This window comes from Lynx rufus, unplaced genomic scaffold, assembly GCF_022079265.1.
Source record: "Lynx rufus isolate CCGP_SWC_20201006 ecotype Redwood Valley unplaced genomic scaffold, mLynRuf1.p SCAF_17, whole genome shotgun sequence".
Taxonomy (NCBI): Eukaryota; Metazoa; Chordata; class Mammalia; order Carnivora; family Felidae; genus Lynx; species Lynx rufus.
In genome coordinates, this window is record NW_025814831.1 from 40,444,653 (window position 1) to 40,468,183 (window position 23,531).

The window sequence follows — 23,531 nt, forward strand, 5'->3', positions numbered from 1 at the left end:
GAGAAGAAACTGGTGGTTGCCGGAAGTGGATAGGGAGGGATGAGATCAACGAAGGCGATTAACAGGTACAAACTTCTAGTTATAAAACAAGTCACAAAGATGAAAAGTACAGCATAAGGAATATAGTTATTATAACATGTTGCACACTGTGGACACTTACCATGGTGAGTACTAAGTAATGTACAGAATTGTCAAATCAATATGCTGTACACCTGAAACTAATATAACACTGTATGTCAATTCACTTTACGAATTAAAAAAAAGAATTAAAAAAAAAAAAAAAAAACCTCTCAGGATCCTAAGCCCAGGAGAAAGCCAAGGAGTCAGGCTCTGCTTCCACACAGAAGATGGGGACCTGGAAAACCCCTGTTCTAGACAATCCAGCTCTGTTTCCTTGACGCCAAATAGGATTCCACCCATTTCAGTCTAACAAAGCTATAGGCAAAACTCTTTTTATTTTTTAATCAACTTTTGTACTTTCACTATGTGTCACACGCTTTAGTTAAGCAATGACTATTACTCAAAATACTGCTTGATTACAAAAAGTGGCCAGGTACTACATTTAGATAAAAATACTTTACAGTGCACATTAGATACATGTTCTGTGTTTGAAATAAAAGTCTAAGGAAACCTGTCTGTCTTCCCTGTATTGCCTAGTTCTTGTTTTATCACAGCTCCAGAATGAATGAAAATCCCACCAATAAAATGTAAGACCCTCTTTTCCTTATAGGGTAGTCTTTTCATAGTTTTCTAAGAGAAGTTGACCAGTCTTAACACAGAAGTCTTCTCTATCCCGCCTAATGTCTTCCTTTTCAATGAGCTGGTCACTATTTCTCTAAAGGGCCATTCTATTGGAAGATCTCTCCCTCAGGCTATAATCATTGGAGATTCATTAATTTCCTAATTGAAGTTAATGTTAAACCTTTCTCCAGATAATACACTAACCTCTGAGCCATTCCTTTCACTTATCAATCCGAATAACCAGACTACTGTGGGGACTGCTCCACTGTAAACGCCAACCAGGCAATAAACACAAAGCACAGTTAACAGTGGGCTGTTCCGGGCCACTCAGAAAAAAAGTAAAGGCAGAAAAAAAGCAGGCACTCAGAAACAAAGTAAAGGCAAGAAGCCTGTGCAAGAGGAACCACAGATTCATTTGGAACAGTATCTGCTGATCCACGGAGAAGCTACTGCCTCAGTCAGAGGTAAAGCTTCTCTGTCTTGAAGTGATGCTACCCAGTTCCTGGACCTTCACAAGCAGCTTCTACAGGGCATTGTTTAAGGTCAGCTGGTAGAGAAATTCTAAGTGACTTTTCTGAATGCTAGTCTTCAACAGATCATTTAAGACATCTAACGATCAGTCCTTATGTGGTAATCGGTAAACCTGGCTTTAAGACTTCACACTGGACCAGAACACACTGGAAAATGTGCAGTGAGAGATGGAAAGATCTGTTGCATTTTCAACGAGGGCTAAGACACCTCCACCCTGCGGGTTCTGCCATGCAGCCACAACAATGACAGTGGCGAAGGGCAGAGTTCCTGTGGAAACACTTACAGTGCAATTCTTCTGGTGGAAACAGGCCTCTGAAAAAACAAAGGCTTTGCACCAACAGTGCATCGTGATGGAGTCCAGCGGAATGGTGGGTCTGGGGCGGAACATTCAGAGCCGAAGCCAAGAATAAATATTAACGTCGCATACGTGAAGCTGAAACTCTCTCGCTAATTAAAGCACAAAACCTGCAGATATGACATATCCTGGTATCTTCAGATCTTCAAGCAGCAGCTCATTGACTAACTCATAATCAAGGGCATCTCTCCAAGGCTCTTCTGCAGCTAGGAAAGGACAAACCACAACAAGCTACGTTTATGTGAGTTAGGTTGATCATATTATATGCTAATAAATGAGTTGGCTCCACCTTCAGCAACCTTCTGCTTGAATTTAATTACTGGGTTAGCCTTTAAAAGGGCACGCCCTCCACCTGCAAATGAGTTTGGCACTCGTGTTCAGAAGACAGCTGGACATCTAGACCACACTCTGCCCCTCCCATGAGATAGCCCAGTTCTACTACAGGGGCAAGCCACCAAGCTTACGACCACAGGGCCACCCCCACACGAGTCTCAACTTCACACTGACTTTTACCACCTCCGGTGCAAAGAGGAGAACCTTTTCTCACCCCTCACCCCAAGGCATCCAATTCAACCATTTATTCAGCACCTATCAGGGGACACGCACTGAGAATAAACGAGAATAGACCAAGACAATCCCCCTACACTCATGAACTGTGTTCCTGTCAATAGAATGAACCAGGAACAATTTGCTTTTAAAAAGCACTTAAGTTGGGGCGCCTGGGTGGCTCAGTCAGTTGGGCGTCCGACTTCGGCTCAGGTCACGATCTCGCGGTCTGTGAGTTCGAGCCCCGCGTGGGGCTCTGGGCTGATGGCTCAGAGCCTGGAGCCTGCTTCCGATTCTGTGTCTCCCTCTCTTTCTGCCCCTCCCCCGTTCATGCTCTGTCTCTCTCTGTTTCAAAAATAAATAAAACGTTGAAAAAAAATTAAAAACAAATAAAAAGCACTTAAGTATTGTTAGCCCCCCTCAGTCAGTTAAGCATTCGACTCTTGATTTCAGCTCATGATCTCGCAGTTTTGAGTTTGAGCCCCGGGTCAGACTCCGCACTGACAGCGCTGAGCCTACTTGGGGATCTCTCTCTCCTCTCTCTGCCCTTCCCCCGCACTCTCACACACTCTCTCTCAAAATAAATAAATAAATATTTTTAAATATTTTTTAAAAAAGTATTGTAGCTCTGTGTAAAATGACCCATACAGATAAAAATTCCATGGGAAAAATACCAATTTCCAAGGGGGAAATGGAGAAAGGTATTTGTACCACCTCAAACCTAGTTAATACTGACTTACCCTGAACACTGAACTCAAATATCACCTCCTCCAGAAAGTCCTTTCTCAATGCCCAGGTTTGCAATCCCTAACATTCATTTTTATTACCGCAGACATCTCTATTCCTAAACTCAGCTACTCTCCGATGGAACAGTGGGCTTGTGCTGTCTTCCCCACCACCAAGGGGAGCAACTTGAACTTTGCCCATCCAGCACCTAACACAGTCTCTGTCCATAGCAGGTGCTCAGTGAAGGCTGTCGGCTGACACATGGAAGCGTCCTGGCATGTGCATATGCACGCTCAGGCCTGTCAGTGGGTGTGTTTGTAGTTACAAGGAGAGTGACATATTTTTTCTGTGTAACCTCCTTCATCCTCTTATCTTTTCTAGTGTTGTTATATAACAAGCCTTCGGTGCAAGGTACAAAGGAATACCTGCCCTCCTCACCCAATATGCACTGGAAATGAAGTGAAATTAAATAAGAGGAGAAGAAAACCTAACTCGCTTGTTTGTATGTACATCCTGAACTGGACACAAGGAGAGGTGGGAGACAGAACGGGGGAGGTAGGCAAGGCCAGACTCCTGGGAATCTTCCCAGGAAGCCTGAACTTTATGGGCAATGGGAAGCCTTTAAAAGATTTCCAGCAGGACACAGGTTAGGCTTGAGCTGTGGACAGCTCATCCAAGCAGCTCTGAGGAAGGTGGACTTGAGGGAACAAGATTTGACTCATGGAGATTACTTCCAACGCTATTGCAATAACCCACCTATAGGACAAGGGCCTAACAGGTGTGGTACTGATGGAAAAGCAGAAATTGATTCAACAAGTATTTAGCGAGCCGGTTCAGCAGAACTTGGCAATTGATAGAAATGGCGAAATGGGTAAGAGAGAGAAAATTCCACAATGATGCCTAGAGGACTGAACAATGCTGAGACTAGTTCCAAGTAAACGGACAGAGGAGCAGGTTAAGGGGAAAGATGGAATATTTAATTGTGGGCAGTGCTGACCTGGAGATGCCTCATGGATGTCCAAATAGGTCTTCCCAGCAAGTATACTAGATGTGAGACCTTGGACTTGTTCTGGTACTTCCCTAAGCCACAGTTTCCTCAGGTAGAACATGCAGCTACCTGGTACCTTTTCATGCCTCATGGGATGTCGTGAGGATTGATGGAGACAGAGTATAAAGCCCTTTGCCCTGAGCTGCCCCGGTCCTAGAAGCAGAAGCGGGAAGTGGGCTCAGGGACAAAAATGGGAGACAAAGTATTGCAAGTCCTTGGCATATGCACAATATGGTTAAGATTGTGAAAGCAGAGATCATTTGAAGTGAAGAAGACAGCGATAAGGACAAAACCCCAGGAAATGCCAATATTTAAAAGAACCTCAAGGAGAAAGTAGCAGCCAACAAGACAAATAAGAAGTGACATGATGGCATAGTCATTCCCGGGCTTTGCTCGAATGGTATCCATGCAAACTGAGAAGACATGAGGGGAGACACTGAGCCCCACCTCGAAAGGGAAGCAAGCAAGGCCACGGGAGGGCTGTGCAGCTCGTTCTGTTGGAGCTGGGAAGGCTGAGTGTTTAGGGAGATTTGGGCCCCCTTCTAAAAGGGAAGGTGTCAGAGGAAGGGAGAGGATGAAGGTATGGGACAGGGAACACCTGACCCAGGAAAGACATGGAGAAGACCCCAACAAGGCAGTTGGAGGCGTGGGCCCCAACAGCAAGCTCACCTCACCCCAAGTCTGCCTGCAAGGGAAAGCAGGGCCAGAGGGGACATGTCACAGGTGGGAGTGGAAGTTCACTCCATCAGCTTCAGTTTTCTCGGGACATGGGTGTACTTGCCTACAGAGAATGATCTGGGTGCTGGGACACAAACAGGCTCTCCCTGGTTATAACTGACTAACCTGAGCTCTTCCAAATAATGGGCCAAGGAGGAGACAAGGAAGAAAGCAAGAGTCCGGCTAAGAGGAAGAGGGGGAGCTTGAAGAGAGTGACACTAAATAAATAAAGTGACACTTTATTATTCATTCTGCCAATTCTCTCCACGGGTTTCTTCCTTGTCATGTGAACTTTGCTGAAGCCGGACTGTCACTGAGTAACTGGACTTCAAAGTTTTAATGGAAACGATAGTAATGGAAAGCCTCATTCAATATCTTGACATGAACAATTTCAGAATCATGATTTTTCCTGTTTTAAAACAGAATCCTACATGCACAAGTTCAACAGGACCAAGTTACAGCTGGAGTCAGCAACGAGCTGTGAGAAATTCATTTCAGAGAGGAAAAGGCACACTGTAGAGTCATAATGAAGCAACTTCAGGGGTCCCTTATTTACTTTGCCAGAACAGGATATTTGAAGGCAAAAAAGAAGCTTAAAAGGCAACTATCACTTCAAGGTCACAGTTAAACCATGTCCTAGTTTATGTCCCTTGTTGGTGTCCTGTTCTCACCAAGGGCGGACGGGCGGTCATGAATATATTCCTGACATACGTGTACCGGAAGATAGTCTAAGCCTTCCGGTTCTTCCTATTTTGAAAACCATCTCTTATCACCTCAACAAAAGTTAACATTTTCTTTGGGGAACCTGGGATTCAGCTATTCTTTCACACACCTTTTACATTTATTTAAATAACAAAGAGAATAAAAATCATGCTGGCACATTCCTTCTCTCTTAACTACTCCTGAGGCTTCTCTTAAACTCTCTGTCTCTCTGTCTCTGTCTCTGTCTCTCTCTCTCTCTCACACACACACACACACACACAAAGTTTTAATGTCTCTATCTGAAATACGAATTTTTTAAAGACAAAATCTTTTAGCAAAAATGAATGGCAATGTTTGAATCCTGAATCAGACTCCAGACATGAAAACAATGAGGAATTTCTTCATTCTACAAATGTTTCCTGAATCCCTATCACACTCAGGGCACTTGGCCAGGGACTGGGGGTAGGCTGAGGGTCTCTGAGGGAGGCCCTCACACAGAGAGTGGTACCACTGGGCAGAAAGTAGCAGGTCATCTTGAAGCGAGGGCAGACACCCACAAACACATTCTCATTCACCCCCAGACAGTTGCAACAGCAGCACCCCAGCAAATCAATACAACCACAACTCGAGTACAGGATATGCATGATAAGATAGTGAGGAGGCCCAGCATGGAGACTCAGAAACAATATATTCTCTGCACAGCCAAAGAGGCAACTAAGGCTTCTGAATACCCAAAACCAAGGCTGTGCTAACATCTGTGCAAACACCGTTGGGCCTTACTATGGAACAAATGAAACTTCTGTTCTGAAAATTAAATATGCATACATCAGAAACCTCAAACTTAAAATCGACTGTGAAGGAGCTAGAACCCAATACAAGTAGCCAGTCAACAGCTAAAACTGTACCAAATCACCTTGAAAATGAGTCAATGCGGGGGAGGGGGACTTTATGTTTTTCTGCAAACCAAAATTGTTGGTACCCTTGATTTCATCCATAAATCGCAAGTTGAAATGACGCATTTTTAGGGGTGCCTGGGTGGCTCAGTCGCTTGGGCGTCCGACTTTGGCTCAGGTCATGATCTCACAGTCCGTGGGTTTGAGCCCCGCATCAGGATCTGTACTGACAGCTCAGAGCCTGGAACCTGCTTCGGATTCTGTGTCTCCCCCTCTCTCTGCTCCTCCCCTGCTCATGCTCTGTCTCTGTCTCAAAAATAAATAAAAACATTAAAAAAAATTTTTTTAAGTATAGTTTTCCTCCCTGAAAGCATGAAAGAAAAATTTACATCCAATGATGAGCATTATATGTTCCAACTTAAATCAAGGAGACATCTCTCAATGCCAACTGAAAGAGGCTATTTATCATCATTTCCCTTAACTACAGTTATAAAAATGCTCACTTCAGCTTTTGAAAGGGCTCCTTCAATCCTTTGCAACCAAATATTACAACTTTACTTCCTTCTGATGTATTATTCACACTAACTCAGACTCTTCTATCTGTCCAACATCAAATGAGCAAGCCAGCAGACTCAAGTTCAAGGCTTTGCATAAACTAACTTTGGCCAATATGGTAGCTATAGCATTTCCAGTTTCATTTCCCCAGATTCCTTGCTACATCTTTCAGAGTGGGCGTATGTACAGAATTTACCCCAAATCCCTAGGATTCCAGGGCAAAGAAGCCATCTCCTCTTCCATCAGTGAATATCTTATTGATTTACCCTCCAGAATCTTAAATAAAAAGCAAAAAGAGTAAGAAGGCTAGACTCAAAAATCCCTTCTAAAATTCTCAAAACTCCAAATTCTAAATCCCCTAAAACTAAAAACTCTAAACATCTACGTAAATAAACGTCTTCTTGTTTTCGGAGTTGATCTCAGAAAAAGCTGGGCCTGCGACTTCATTATTTAAGCACTGGCAGGTATGGTGGGGGTGGTTATGGTGACAGTGATAATTTTCTGCAGTGCTACGTGTCACACGCTGTGCTTGATGGTTTACGTAAGTCCTCACTGTATTCTCACATACGCCTGGGAGGTAGGTGCTATCTTAGGGTGAGAAAGCTGGAGCTCGCAGAGGTTGAATGGCCTCTGCTAATGAGAGGCAGAACTAATAGTTGAACCCCAATCTGGCTGACACCCAACCATCACACTATGATGCATTGATAATTATGGTAGTTGTCCAATAAATATTCCTCAAAGCCTGTACTTTGTACTATTACTCTGTAATTGTAGATCCTGTATCCTAATTTATGTGGCTTAGGCAAAGGCTAATGTATCTTTTTACATGAAACACAGACCAAACGGATATTGAAGGGAAGGTCAGAGATACTCTGGAGATCAAGGAGATGCCAAAATAGGCATTATCCAAAATTACTCAAGTAGGCAAAACTATCCAGAGCTAATTCACAAAATTATAGTCAATAAAGCAAATAAGCTTTCAGTGGTCAGAATCCACTGTATCTAGTTATTCATAATTTTTGAGGTTTTATTTCGTGATTACTGGCACCTTATTTATTAATTCTCATCCATAAGTCTACAGTTTTGTGAAAAGAAAAGAGAAACACTTTGGGGCCTTAATAGTTATATGACCACAGTGTAATAATTATCCTATCCCTCTAAGAATTAAAACTTTCCATTAATATGTATGAGTCTACAGAAAATAAATAGATCATTCAGAAATACAAAAATGTGAATTAAATTCAGAATCTTTGCTTTCTTTCTCCTTTAGAAAATATGGGGCTAGGGGCACCTGGGTGGCTCAGTCAGGTAAGCATCTGACTCTTGATTTCGGCTCAGGTCATGATCTCATGGATCATGGGATTGAGCCCTCCTGGTTGGGTTTCACACTGATGGCTCAGAAGCTGCGTGGGATTCTCTCTCCCTCTCTCTACCCCCCTCCCCCCACCCCCACCCCCACCCCTGCAACTTATGTGCTCTCTTTCTCTCTCTCTCTCTCACAATAAACTAATTAACTTAAGAAAGAAAGAAAGAAAGAAAGAAAGAAAGAAAGAAAGAAAGAAAGAAAAAGAGAGAGAGAGAGAGAAAGAGAGAAAGAAAGAGAGAAAGAAAGAAAGAAAGAAAGAAAGAAAGAAAGAAAGAAAGAAAATATGGTGCTGAAGGAAATAGAGTTAAGCAAACACTTCTGTGTCACTTTGGGGGCACCCTACCCTATCCCCTATCCCCGGGAAACTTTTAAATAACCACCCCATTGTCTCAAATGCAACCATCTGAATGTCTTTCCTTGGCCATTATGATTATGTTCAGAGGCTCTTGTTAAAATATTGATATCCTTTGGAGAGTAAAAGTAACCCAAGCTATCAAAAGAAAAAAAGTAATCAAAGCTATATTTCTTAAGGGTCTACTTGGTGCTGGGCACTTTTAATTTATTACATCTAATCTTCACATTAATCCTATAAGGTAGCTAACATTAGCACCATTTTCCAGAGGAGAAAACTGTCAGAGATTAAGGACCTGCTCACTGTAGCAGAACTGGGGGAATGCACTGAACTTGAAGTTGGTAATACCAAGTCTACCCTCTTTCCATTACCTCCTTTTTGTTTCTCCACATGTCAAACCTATTCCTACCTTTGGGCCTCTGCCTTAGCTGATCCCTCTGCTGGCTGGGTGCTTATCACTCAGGTCTCAGCCAAAACGTCACCCTCACCCTGTGAGTCTTTCTCTGTCCATTCTAGGTAAAGCAGTCATCCTGTCACACTCCATCACATCACCCTGTTTTAGTTCTCCAGGGAGCACCTAACAACCATTTGTTATTTTCATAATGACCTGTTTGCCTGTTTATTATCTACCTCTCCATGCTAGGATGGAAGCTCTGTGGGAGCCAAGATGCCGGGTGTTGTGCTCTCTGCCCTATCTCCTAGATGGAGCTGGGTACATAGCAGGCGCTCAGTAAAGATCTATGAATGGTTAAATGGCTTTTCTGCTGCCCCCACCACACACTGCGGTGATGCCGGGGAAGAATCTTGGATTCAAGTCCTCAGACCTAGATTCTAACTTCACTTCTAACCAGCTAGGGGCCTGCAATCTAGACAACCTTCACTCAGCTCAATTTCTACCATCATCAGGTCCCTTCCCAACATGTCAGTGAGGTGAGCTGAAACTCAAAGAAAATCTTATTGGGTCAGAGGGACTCAGACCATATGAGACCAGGGGTCACAAGACCAGAGCAGCAGACCAACATCACTGATTTCATCGTTTTGTCTTGGACCAACACAGCGATTCACCATAATGCTCATCACAGCTCAAAAAGAAGGCAAATGTTTTAAGTATACAGATATATCCTAGCTCTTTTCATAGGGGAAAAGTTGGTATTAACAAAAGATACAAGCAAAGTCACTCAAACTGTCCTAGTTTTTTTTTTTTTTTTAACTTTTCATCCACGGCAAACCTCAAAGAAACCCCTTCAAAAATAGAGGCTTTTGAAAATACCTAAATAACACAACCAAATAAGTCTTAAAATGGGTCATCATCTAGTATATTTTACCAGGAGCCAAAAGTAAGTGAGAATACATTTTTAAGCACATAGCTTTCTCTAAAATGTATAGCTCTTCTTTTCAACTAGTTAATTGTCTGCTATAATCAGTTCAAGTGAAAAATGTCCTCAAATATAGGGGAAAAGATTAGAACCATGCCCTGGGAATTAGAAATTAAGAAAAGCCTTATTTTTTATATCTTTCAATGGGGGTTTCTAAATTTGAAACCCCATCAGGCTTTGGGGACCAGTAATCTGGTGACACTGATCCCAGCACATTGTCAATATGCACATATATGCATTCTTCTAGAAACAGGATCCATAGCTTTCATCATCACTAAAAGGGTCAAGGACTCAAAACCAGTTTCAGAAGCACTGCTTCTGCTGAGAATTTGTTCTCAACTCTTCCATACTATGATAGAACAACAGCAAAATATAATAAAGCATTTAAGAGAGCCACACCTGACAAATTAATAAATATATTCTGTTTGAGGAATTATGCTAATATATTTATGACCTTTGTGCACTCTTTCAAAAATAATTTCAGAGCTTAGAACAAATCTGAGTATCAGCAGCACGGTCTCCAGAAGAAATTTCAGAAGGAAGCAAAACTTTCATTGTCCAATGGGACCATATCTAGAACCACATAACTCTGATGCTGGAAGAGGCCACAAGAAGGGGGCCCATGACATCACAGACAAGGATACCAAAGCCTCATGTGAGGACAAGGTACAACATCATATTTAAGTGCTATTAGAGGGAGATAGAACCAGTACTATGCAAGTACAAGGGATAAATATGACTTACAAATGAAAATACAGCTTTGGGGTTTGGGTTTAAGCATTTATAGAACAGGGGCTGAGTCTAGAACATGCTCACACTGGCCCCCTATGACTTATTTTATTAATATAATGATGGACTCTTGTTGTCCATCCTCTGACAAATTTTTTAAATTTTGTTACTTATTTTGAGAGAAAGTGCTCACTAGTGGGGAAGGGGCAGAGAGAGAGGGTCCATAGCAGGCTCCATGTTCAGCGCAGAGACTGATACTGGGCAGACCCCATGAACCGCGAGATCATGACCCAAGCCAAAACCAAGAGCCAGAAGCTTAACTAACTGATCCACCCAAGTGCCCGTATCCTCTGGCAAATTTCTTAATTTTCTTTCTTTCTTTTTCTTTCTTTCTTTTCTTTCTTTCTTTCTTCTTTCTTTCTTTCTTTCTTTCTTTCTTTCTTTCTTTCTTCTTTCTTTCTTTTCCTTCCTTCCTTCCTTCCTTCCTTCCTTCCTTCCTTTTTTCTTTCTTTCCCCACAAGCACAAACTAAACCTTCTAGGCATTTTCCTCCCTGTAAGATGCAAGGGTAAAGCTTATGTAAAATTGAAGGAATTCTGCAGAAGGCAGCACTTAATAAAAACACTGACCACTCTACTAAATGGTCTTTCTACAAAAAGTTCTATGTGCTTTGACAATTGCTGCTGTATTTTACCGAAATACACTAAAAATAATAATCTTGATAAATCACCCTGGATAGTACCATGATTCTCAGCAAAAATTTCCCATCTCATAAAGTTCTTTGACATAGCTTAAACACTACAATAGCCAATACCCTTGGGCTCATTCCTCCATCTAATTAAAATGTCTGTTCTACAAGTGATTTATAGTATTTGTCATCACCTAAGGTGAATATATAGACTGGTGGCTACAGACATGTTGTGACTACAAAACATTAATTACCATGCTAGTGAGAATGGCTTCCAGCAAAAGCTCAAACAGTGGGATTCTCAGTCTCTCTCTGAAAACAAGTAACAGGGACATAACTTACAACCACCCTATAGGACAAGGAGCCCATTAGTGTAAATCAAGAAAGATAACTGCATGTCTTGAAATGAGGACCCACTGTAATTCCCTAAGGCTGATTCTAAACCAGGGAAATAACACCAACATCACTAACAATGCTAAAAGTCATTTAGACATGTGCTACATCCTCTTCAAGCCTGAGCAATTTAGATTTGGGCCAATTCAATTCTTAGGAGTTACTAACTTTGATAAAGTTAGTATCAAAGTTTTTGACTGCTTAACACCCAACCAGTCACCCCAAACGAGAAGAAATGATGTAACTGCCTAAACACAGAGGAGGCAGAGGCTTTACGGATGGAAGGGTCCTTCGAGACATTCTAGTGTAACCTCTGTATGATCTAAACCAGGGAACTGAGACCCTGGTACACACAGGCTTGCCTAAGGTCACAGCTGACAGATGACAAAGCCACACCCTGAACCCCACTCTCCTGACTCCCAGTACAGCCCCGCACTTATACATTGCTGGGAGATGTGGAATGAAATACAAAGAGGGATTTTTTTTTTTAACTGGGAAGTTAATATAATACTGATTTCCAGTTAAAGTTAACTCCTAATATTTTTAGATTTAAATATTTATATTTACTAATAAGCCAAGTTCCTCCAAAATTTTAGGACACAAACATATAGATGTCAATAACTATCTAAATAAATATAAATCTAACTTAATGTATTCATAACTAAATTAATACACATCTAAATAAATCTAAGTAAATATATCTACATATTTACATTACAAGTATGAGCATGTGTGGGTCACACATCATGTGAACTAGGGCAACAGTAATGTTTTGGCTAGAGCTTCGGTTCCCACATTCTGAAAACAAAGGCTTGAGCTACAGTAGTTGTCAAAAACTCAAAAGCCTCCAGACCCAAGCAGGTGATGAGTGAAGAGGGCCAGTTTTTCAGGGAGTGGTGGGGTCTGGCAAACTGGAGGACCACAAAACTAAATAAAGATCTTCAGACTCAACATTAAAAACACCCCTGCTAAATGAATCCATCGGCAGGCTTTTTGTTGTTGTCCTGAACCAGATAATCCTCCTGCTTCAACATCTATGATTCTTTTACTATCTGCACAAAGCTTAAGGCATTTACTGGTTCACATAAGGTGTCACTGTTGTCTGCCTTTGGGAGTCCAGGGTTCTTTCGGGTCAGGCCATCTGTTCACAGGCATGGCAACTCTGTCACTTTCCAAAGATGGAAACACTTCTAATGGGTCGAGAACATTTACCTTTCAAAAGGGCACCTGTGATGTCTCTCTGGGAGAGCACTGTCAGGTCAAAAGTTCCTTTTCTTTTGAGGAATGATATTTCACAGTCATTTCATTGAAGTAGGCCTGTGGCTATCTGTGCTGGGGCTTTAAAATCAGCTGTTTTCCCTCCAGAAAAATGGCTCTCATGATTACCTCAAACCACGTGTCCACAGTAACTTAGTACTTCCTTTCTGAAATTTCCTGCTTGCTGGTTTTCTCCTCCAATGTCTCTCCCCCTTAAAACTCCAGGGCCTACGAAGGAAGGGGCCATGTCTGTCTTGTCCACTTCCCTTTCACGGTAGGGCACAGTGCCCAGAACATAGGACAAGCCCAATGGTGGATGAAGACTCACCTACGGCTTGGCATTTCATACAGACACATGTAATATAATAGTCTGTTAGAGTACTACTCTACTCCCCAGGAGCAGGGGAGATAAATCCTAGTTAATCACCCATACTATTACACCCTGAACTCCTTCTGACCAATATCACACACTTCCACGAGAGCCCAATCCATTCTTACAGCCATTCTTTCGGGATGGAGGGGAGGATGGGCAATGGAGATCCCAGGATGCTGAGGGAACACTAAGGAGGAGAACCCAGACTTGGCATGTCAGGAAAAGTTTTCTGGGTGAGTGATATCTACAGTGAGACCTGAGGCATAGGTGGGAATTAACAGGCAGCCTTGAGGATGAAAGACGTGACTGGAGCAGAGTGTGGGTTGCGCAGAGGTGAGCAATAAGGTGCAAGAGGAAACCAGGGCCTGGATCATGGAGAACAATCTATACATCTTAAAGATGTGTGCTTTATCCAAGAGCACGGGCAACCACTGAAGATATTAAGTAAAGGAATGACTACCAGCTTGGCAATGGAGAAAACTCATTTTGGATACAGCAGTATTAAGAGTGGAAAAGAGTGGTCAAGGCACTGAGTTTTCACTCAGGCCTCAATTTTCTCATATTCTAATAAAAGAGAGCTAAGCAGCTAACATAAAAGGAGAACCTGATCTAGCCAATTGTTTCAAAAAATAGAAAAGAGACTGCAGAAAATCCAAGGCACCTCTCTAAGTAAATGCTACCCATCTCATAAAAATATACTGCACTTTTACTATCATGACGAATCATCAATCTGAACACCTGCTAGATACCAAAAGAGTTACGTAAGATGAAATGATTCATACTCTGCCCACCAACCTCATTAACTCTCCAAGGTTGAAGCTTATTTCTTGCTTCGGCCCCAAATTTAACACGTTGGGCTCGCAAATTACCAGTGAAAGAAATAACAACCTATTAACAGACTTAAAAGTCACAGTTTTTTAAATTTATGCAAAAGCAAGGAATTTTTCACATGGGGTTTTGAATCTATTAACCATATTCAAAGGGCATAAAAGGGGCAGCCCAATATTTCAAGTATATATTGATACATCATCAATTGATTTTTAAAAAGGGACATGGTAATAATTGTAAAAATTGGTCACTGCCCAATTACTTTTATTTCTTTTTGAAAGATGAATCAACTGTTTAAAGATGTTCCCAAAGTACTTATACTCGACTTGCTCCAAAATCACATTTAAGCAATTTATTCTTTTGAGAAATGTTTAGTGCCTACTCTACGGAACATGGCTCCAGATGCTTGGGTTAGAACAGTGAATAAAAGAAGAGAAATTCCTGCTCTCACGGTGTTTATACTCTAAAGGAGGAAGGTGTAATAAGGAAATTAATAAAACGATCTCAGAGAGTGATGAGTGCGATGAAGGATGAAAAGATAATAATGTGGTCATGAAAATGCTCTCTGTGGGGTGGGGGTGGGGGACTTCTGAGCTACAACCTGTGTGATGAGAAGCAGCCAGTTTCACTGCAGCAAAATTCTTACAAAGAAACTGAAGACACGATATATCCAATACAATTCGTGTACACTGGGACAAAGCTCCCTAGAGAAGCTAAAATATGTTTTTCCCATCACCACTGTGAGTTAATGTTGGACACTCCTGGCCATCTGGCTCAGAAAGAAATAACTGTTAGAATAAATAGTTGCCCTGCAAAGTACAAAAGAGAGTGAACCGCTAGGCAATGAATCTGGAAGAATTTACGTGCTATCAATTCATATACCTGGATCCAGAAATCAGGGGAAAAGGTAAGCACTAATTGTCCAGTGGTAACCTAGCTGCTTCGCCTGACAGGACTACCAAAAGGTATCTCACTGAGAGAAGTTCAGAGAAAAGCAGCCTTCCAGTGCTGCAGGGAACATAATGTCTTCAGGAGGGGTGAAGGAGGAAAACAGCCTGAGATCCCGCCAAGCAGGTCCTTCCTTCCTGAGGGGATGCCAAGGTCTTTCCATGACGCAGCCTCCAGCTCCTCCTGCCTCCCCCCATTTCCCCATGTTCTGAAATAAGTATTAGCTGCTGGTACCCATTTGGACAGTCAGCAAATGAAGAGAAAATACACGAAAGACGGAAATAAAGTTTTAATGTAGACAAACTTTCAGTTTTCAGAAATCCAAGAAATTATGCAAAACCAGCCAGTTCTAGAAGAACCAGAAAAGGAAACGGACAGTGAATTAGAGAATGAGACTACGTCCCAAAAATCAGAAACTATATTTAATGAATTTGGTATGCGCTTACTCTGATAAATATTTTCTGCACTGAAGAGGCAATGTAGTTTTCAAGAGTCAGCCTTGGCTCAAACCTCATTCGGTCACTTATTTAACATCTTTGGTAAAATCCTCATTGTTTTTTCCCCTACAGCTTTACTGAAGTATAACTGTCATACAATAATATGTACATCCTTGAAAGTGAACCAGTTGATGAGCTTGGACACAAGCAGATATAACTATGAAACCATCACCACAATCAAAATAATAAATACATTCATCTCCCTCAAAATTTTCCTTGTGTGTTTGTAGCCCATCCCTCCCATACCTCCCTCCCCCATTCCCAAGCAACCACTGATCTGCCTCCTATCACTACAAACTGGTTTTCATTTTCTAGAATTCTGCATAAATGAAATCATACAGTATATACCCCTTTTTGTCTGGAATCTTTCACTCAATGTAAATTATGTTGAGATTCATTCATATTGTTGCCTATATGAATAGTTCATCACTTTTTATTACTTACTAGTATTCCATTGTATGGGTACACAATTCATTAGTCACTCACCTGTTCAACAGACACATGAAAAGATGCTCAACATCACTAATCATGAGAGAAATCTAAATCAAAACCACAATGAGATATCTCACACTAGTCAGAATGTCTATTATCAAAAAGACAAGAGATAACAAGTGTTGACAAGGATGTGGAGAAAAGGAAACCCTCATACACTGGTGATGGGAATATAAGTTGCTGCAGCTACTCTGGAAAACCGTATGGTGGTTCCTTAAAGAATGAAAAATAGAAATAGCGTATAATCCAATAATTCTACTACTATTTACCCCCAAAAAATGAAAACACAAAAAATTACAGGCATCACCATGTTCGCTGCAGTATTATACACAATAGCCAAGATATGGAAGCAACCTAAGCATCCATTGATAGAGAAGATGTGGTGTGTATACACAAACACATACACACACACACACACACACACAAACACACGTGCACGTGATATTGCTCAGCCATAAAGAATGAAATCTTGCCATTCGCAATAACATGGATGGACCTAGAGGATATTATACTAAGTGAAATAAGTCAAAGAAAGATAAATGCCAGATGATTTCACTTGTATGTGCAATCTAAAGACAAAACAACAAGCAAACAAAACATTGATAAATATAGAGAACTGGTGGTTACCAGAGGGAAAGGGCTGCAGGGATGGGCAAAATAGGTGAAGGGGATTTAGGGGTGCAAACTTCCAGTTATAAAATAAGTAAGTTATGGGGATGAAAAGTACAGCATAAGGAATATAATAACACTGTAATAACATCGTGTGGTGATAGATGATAGCTACACTTACCATGGCGAGCGCTGCATTATGTACAGAATTGTCAAATCACTATGTTCGACACCTGAAACTTGCATAACATTGTATGTCGACTATACTTCAGTAAAAGAATGTTTTTAATTCAACTGTTGACATTTGAATAGTTTCCAGTTTTATTACAAAATTAAGCAGCTATGAACATGCACGTATAAATGGTTTTTTGCATAAATGGTTTCATTTCTCTTGGTAAATACTTACGATTAGCTAGGCCACATGGTAGGCATATGTTTCACACTTTAAGAAACTGCCAAACTGGTTTCCATTGTGACTAAACCATTTTATATTCCTCACAGCCATGTAGGGGAGTTCTAGCTGCTCCACTTCCTCATTAACACTTGGTACGGTCGGTCTTCTTACTTGAGCCTTTCAAATGGGTTTTGGTTTTAATTTTGACTAATGACTAATGACTTTGAGTATCTTCTAATGTGCTATTTTCCATGAAGGAGCCTATACAAATCTTTGCCCCATTTTTAAATCAGCTATTTTTCTCATTGAGTTATAGGAGTTCTTTTATATGTTCACGTTACAAGTCCTTCTTCTGATTTAATGTTGAAAATAGTTCCTCCCTATCTGTGGCTTGTTTTTTCACTTTCTTAAGTCTTTTGAAAGGCAATACTTCTTCATTTTTATAAAGTCTGATTTAATTTTTTAATAGTTGGTGCTTTTTGTGCCCTATCTTAAAAATATTTGCTGAACCCAATGTCACTACGATTTTCTTCTGTGTTCTTATAGAAGTTTTACAGTTAAACTCCTATGTTGAGGTCTATGATCCATTTTGGGTTAATTTTTGTGTGTGGTGTCAGGTAAAGATTAACGCTCATATTTCTCCATTTCGCTATTCAATTGTTCAAGTACCACTTCTGAAAAGATTATTTCCCGATTAAGTTGTCTTGACATCTCTGTCAAAAAAAAAAAAATCAACCAAATATATATGTATGGATCTATTTCTAGACTTTCTTCCATCCCACAGACCTGTTGGACTCTCTTCACTCCAATAACACATTATCTTGATTATGGTAGCATTTACAGTAAGTCTGCAAATCAGTTGGTGTAAGTCCTCCAACTTGTTCTTTTTCAAAATTATTCTTAGGTGAGTCTAGGTCTTTTGCACATCCATATAAATTTTAAAATTGGTCTGTCAACTTCTACAACAAAGCTTGCTGAGATTTTGCCTAGGATTGCAATAAATCTATTGAACAGTTTGGGAAGATTTAGGGTCTTAACAATATTGAATCTTCCTACTTATAAACACAGTACCCCTTCTCCATTAATTTAGATCTTTATTTCAGCAATATTTTGTCATTTTCAGTTTTGCATATCCTTTATCACATTTACCCAATTTTATTTATCTCTGATGCTCTTAAAAGTTGTATTTTTTCTATTTCAGTTTTCAGTTGCCCACTAATCGTATATAGAAGTACAACTGACTTTTGTATATTGGTTTAGATCCTGCCACCCAGCTACAGTCACTTGTTAGATCTAGTAGCCCTTTTATAGAGATCTTAGAATTTTCTACAAACAGTCATCCAGAAGTAAAACACATGGCCAATCTGTGATGCTTGTGCATAACTGTTTAAGAATACCTCTTAAAAGAGGTTTTTAAGAATTATTTGAAAGATTCATTCACCACCGTGTGATTTCAGTGAGTGGAGCTTATATTTACTCAGTAATGCTGTCTGCAAATAAAGACAGTTTTACTTCTTCCTTTGTGATCTTTATGTATTTTATTTTTTAAAATTGCCTAATGCACTGAATGGGACCTCCAACATACTGTTGAACAGAAATAAGAATAGTCATCCTTGCCATTTCTGATCTTAGGGGAATATCATTCCTTCTTTCACCATTAAGATGTTACCTATAGGTTTTTCACAGATGTCCTTCAGCAGGCTGAGTAAGTTCCATTCTATTACTAATTTGTTGAGAGTTTTTATCATAAATGGATCCTTAATTTTGTCAAATACTTTTTCTATATTTATTAAAATGATCACACCAATTTCCTCTTCTATTCTGTTAATATGAAGAATTGCACTGATTTTTAAATTGCAGTCCTGATTATAAACCTCATTTGGTCATGATGTACTACCCATTTGCTATATTGTTGGATTTGAGTTGCTAAAACTTAAGAATTTTTATATCTATGTTCACGAGGGGTGTTGGTCTATACTTGTATTTTCTTATAATGTTTTCATCAGGTTTTGGTATAAGGGTCATGAAATGAGTTGGGATGTGTTTCCTTCTCTATTTTTTTTTAATGGTTATTTATTTTGAGAGAAAAAGAGAGCATGTGTGCATGGGTGAGGGCAGAGAGAGAGGTAGAGAGAAGCCCAAGCAGACTCCACGCTATCAGCACAGAGCCCCACACGAGGCTTGATCCCACGAGCCGTGAGATCACAACTGGAGCCAAAATCAAGAGTCACCCACTTAACCGACTGAGCCCCCCAGGTGCCCCTCCCTCTCTACTTTCTGAAATAGGATATGTAGAGTTGGCACTATTTCTTTCCTAAATATATAACAGAATTTACCAGTAAATCCATTTTAAGAACTTGAGTCTGCATTGTGGAAGGTTTTTAACAACAAATTCAATGACTTTAATAAACATAAAAATATTCAAGTTATTTGAATGAGCACAGGTAGTCTGTGTCTTTCAAGAAATGTATTTCATCTAAATTATGGAATTATTAACATAAAATTATTCATAATATTATTATTTTTTAACATCTGTAGGATCTATAGTGATGTTCTCTCTTTCCTAACATTGGTAATTTTGTCTTTTTTCTTGATCATTCTGGCTTGAGGTTTATTAATTTTATTGTCCCCCCCCCCAAAGAACCAGCTCTTTGTTTCACTGATTTTTCTCTATTGTTTCTTTTTTCTACTTCACTGACTTCTATCTTTACCATTCCCTTCATTCTGCTTACTTTTGGTTCAACTTGCTCTTTTTTTTTAGTTTCAGGTGGAAACTTAGGTCTTTGAGATCTTTTCTAATTTAACTGTTTAGTGCTGTGAATTTCTGTTTAAGAACTTCTTTAACTGTATCCCATCCACCTCCTTGGGTTTTTATGTAGATTAAGTGAAATAATCTTTCATTTAATTAGAAATGAAATATTTGATTGCCTAATCCATGTCAGGTCAGGCACTGTGCTTGGTACTAGGAATACACCACATTAAAATAAATCTAGTCCCTTCTTTCATCAAGCTTAGAAGGTAGTATTGACAAAATTGGTCCAAAAATAAATCTTGTTGATTTTCTTGATACTTAGAAAGTACATTAAGAATGCATAACTTTTTTGTTTTATTCTAATGATAAACGTATTTTCTATTTTTGGGTCTCTACTCATGAACTAGCAAAAAATAAGTCACTAGGTTTCCTTTTTTTAAAGTTCAGAGATTTGTAATCCAATTGCACCACATGAATTTATTGTAGAGTAAAACCAAATAATCTACTTGTAAATGTCTGAATAAACTACACATTTCAATTTAATATACTAAAGATAAATAAGTATTTCTGTAATTTTAAACCTAAAAACCACCTTTAGATCTATAAAGGATCATTCAAAAAACAAGCGTCAATATATTCCCAGTATTTTCCTAACAAGATTCTTCTTAAAATGTAAGGAAACACTCTTCCCATTCTATCTATCCTATCCTCAGTTTCAAAATACCCAGAATTTTTTACAAAAATCCTCTGCCCCTCCCCCCATTGAATATAAATGTATGACAAATCCCTGGTTTCAAGGTCTTTTAAATCTTGACAGATCCAACCAAACATTCATGTTTTCAAAAACACCACCAGTGTGTTAAACATCGCAATATAATTAATTCAGACAATTATAGATATAGATATTTAATTTACATTTAAATCTTTGTTCATTCAGTGGGGCCATAAGCAGTTCTGTACATCTCTACCGTGTCAGGTAACCTGGCTTGTCTTACCATATGCTTCTTTCAGTCCTAATCTGTTGGTCTTCATTTCAGCCACAGGTTCTCAACCTTAACTGCCCATTGGAATCACCTGGGAGTCTGAAAGTACTGACCCTGGGGTCCCACAGCCAGAGATTCTTAGAGTATTTAAAAGTGGGGATTTTCAATAGTTCCCCATGTGAGTTAATGTGCAGACCAGGGATAAGAAGGACTAGTCTAGGTTCTCTAGCGGAGGCCATGCTTCTAACAGCCATTGGCCAGTCTACACCACCATACTTAGAACCCAGTTCCTCTAGAGCTTTCCCAACCTAACTCCTATCAAACACTAATTCAGTAATTCCATTTGGATTCCTAGGCTCACCTGGGTCTGTCCAGAAATTCAAAGGATAAAATGCAAGTCTCTAACTTTATTTTAGCCATTCCTCTCCAATCCACTTCTAAATTTCATAAAATAAGTTCAGCGAAGAGAAATTAACCCCATATAATGATATGGTTAAAAAGTCATTATGTTTTCTCCTATTTAAGAGATAGTTCTACAAGCCATCTGTAATTTTACAGAATATATGGTAAAACTACCAATTCCTCAAAGCATAAATAAATATTAAAATGAGTCTTCATTTTTACCCATCTGATCTTATCACGTGTTAATTTCGAACAGGTTTTCAATCCTGATTCACATTCTGGGCTCAAAACTGGCATCCTCCAGAAGAACTTAAACTTCTGAGAGTCTTCAAACGGCTTACTTTATTTTGCCAAGCCAGACCACTTCAGTATAATTATCACTTCATCATGTAAAAGTGGGAAGAACACCTGTATCACAAAGACAGTATGAGGAATAAGACGCAAAAGCTAACAGAAATTTAATCATTTGCAGCAGAAATTCTGCCTCATGGGAACCATGTGAAAAGAAGTGGCAAGCAGGAAGTTGTGGATAATTACTGGTCAATACACAGAGACACCAGCAGGTCAGGCGGGGAGAACTGGGGGTAGTTCACAAACTGCTAAGGAGTTCCCAAAGCTCCCAGACGGCTAGGAGCAGAAACGGCGCACTATAAGACCCGCACCGCTCAGGCTGCTGAAGTTATTTGCGAACACATGTAAACCTCCTCTCCTTGGAAAACTGCTAAACAGTAAAGCTGTGCCAACGTGCAGACCCAGGCACTCTGATCCCTGCCAGTGTAGGTAATGTACCCATGGGATGTAATGGATCTGCATGCCGAAACACGTGTGCACGTCTGAGCAGCTGAACCAACACGTATCCATAAACATTATGAATAATACTTGGGAGAATGTATGGCTTTCTCTTCAGAAGCCCTTTAAGTACTTTGCCCAAATCAAGTCACTTTCATATCACATCTTCTCGCCTTTCCTTAGTATTACCCATGTGCGGAGAGTTGGGGCGTCCTACCCAAAGTCTGAGCATGGGTGGGGGGGCAGGAGGGGGGCTGACTGCCTCCACCCTAACTTCCCGTTAAGCCCAAGCTGCCATCCCCAAAGGGGACCGTGTCCATCCTGGCTTCCTGGAGACACGCATGAGCCCTCACACACCCACCGCGGTCGCGTCACCAGTGCCGCGGCCACCTGGGCGAGGACCAAATCTGAAGGGAATTCCCTCCGCCGCGGAGCTCGGCAACAGGCTGGGAAAGCGGGACCCGGGCGAGTTTTGAAAAGTGGAGGGGGGAAAGAAGTCAAGTGGACACAACGGGGAGGGATCACAGTCACTCACCCAGCCCTCGAAGGTGTCCGAGGCGCCGGCGGTGCGCAGCAGCTCCTGGAATTGCAGAGTGCAGTTGGCCACGAAGTGGTCATAGCCCAGGGGCGTCTCGTGGAAGACGGCCAGTTCGAGGTGGCCACCGTCCGTGACGTTGGCGCAGAACTCCTCATTGTACGTGGGTTTGTTGGTCTTCTGTTTGGTGCTGGTCTGGCCCACGCGCACCTGGTCTACGCTCACCGTCAGGTAGGGGTCGAGCAGCTGGTAGCCCTTCTTGAAAAGCGAGTGGCGCAGGGACCAGCGGGTGGGCTGCAGCCCCACAGCCTCGCCGATGCGGACCCTCAAGTAACCATTGAACTTCATGTTGCCGGACGTCATGCCCGCGCCGCTGCCCCGGCCCGGGGGGGGCGCGCTGGCTCGCAGCGGGAGAGCCTGGAGCCCCTGCTCAGGCCAGCCCTCCCGGCAGCCGCAGGAGTGGAGGCAGCTCCTGGGAAAAGCAGCGGCCAAGCCCCCCTCGACTGGCCATTCTGCCTCCTCCGCGGGACCTTCCCCTCCCCTCCTTCCCTCGCCCCCTCCCTCGCGAGGTGGAAAGGAGGGGAGCCCGCAGCCGAGCTCTCCGCGAGCCGGGGTAGCCCGATCGTCCCTCTTGAGCGCCAGGCGCTTCCCGGGGGCTCGCACAGGACTCGCCCCTTCTCCAGGGCCGGGAAGCTCCTCTCCCTGGAGAGCCGGAGCGACCCGTCCGGTTAGCTCCAGCCCCAAGCGTCTCTTGCCCCCGCCTCCTCCTGCTTCTCCTCCTGCCCCCGCCTCCGCGGGCTCACGCTCTCCCCCCCTCGGCGAGCTTCAAACCAGGAAGCAGCTGCCGCCGCATCCCCGGCAGGAGTCTCGCGCCGCCAGGCTCCAAGTTCACAGAAGCCCTGCGCCGGCTCCCGCGCCTTTCGAACCCCGGGGGCGTGGCGCACAGCCGGCTGGG

General features: G+C 41.6%; 1 protein-coding gene across 1 annotated transcript in view; it reads right to left on the bottom strand.

Annotated features, from left to right (window-relative positions):
• Window positions 1-23,325, bottom strand: part of PRKCH (protein kinase C eta) — a 231,346-nt gene extending 208,021 nt beyond the window's left edge. The window contains exon 1 of the mRNA XM_047079551.1: window positions 22,577-23,325. Within this exon, the coding sequence (XP_046935507.1) occupies window positions 22,577-22,939 (363 nt within the window). The 5' untranslated portion in view covers window positions 22,940-23,325. The remainder of the gene's footprint in view (window positions 1-22,576) is intronic.
• Window positions 23,326-23,531: the final 206 nt, after the last annotated feature.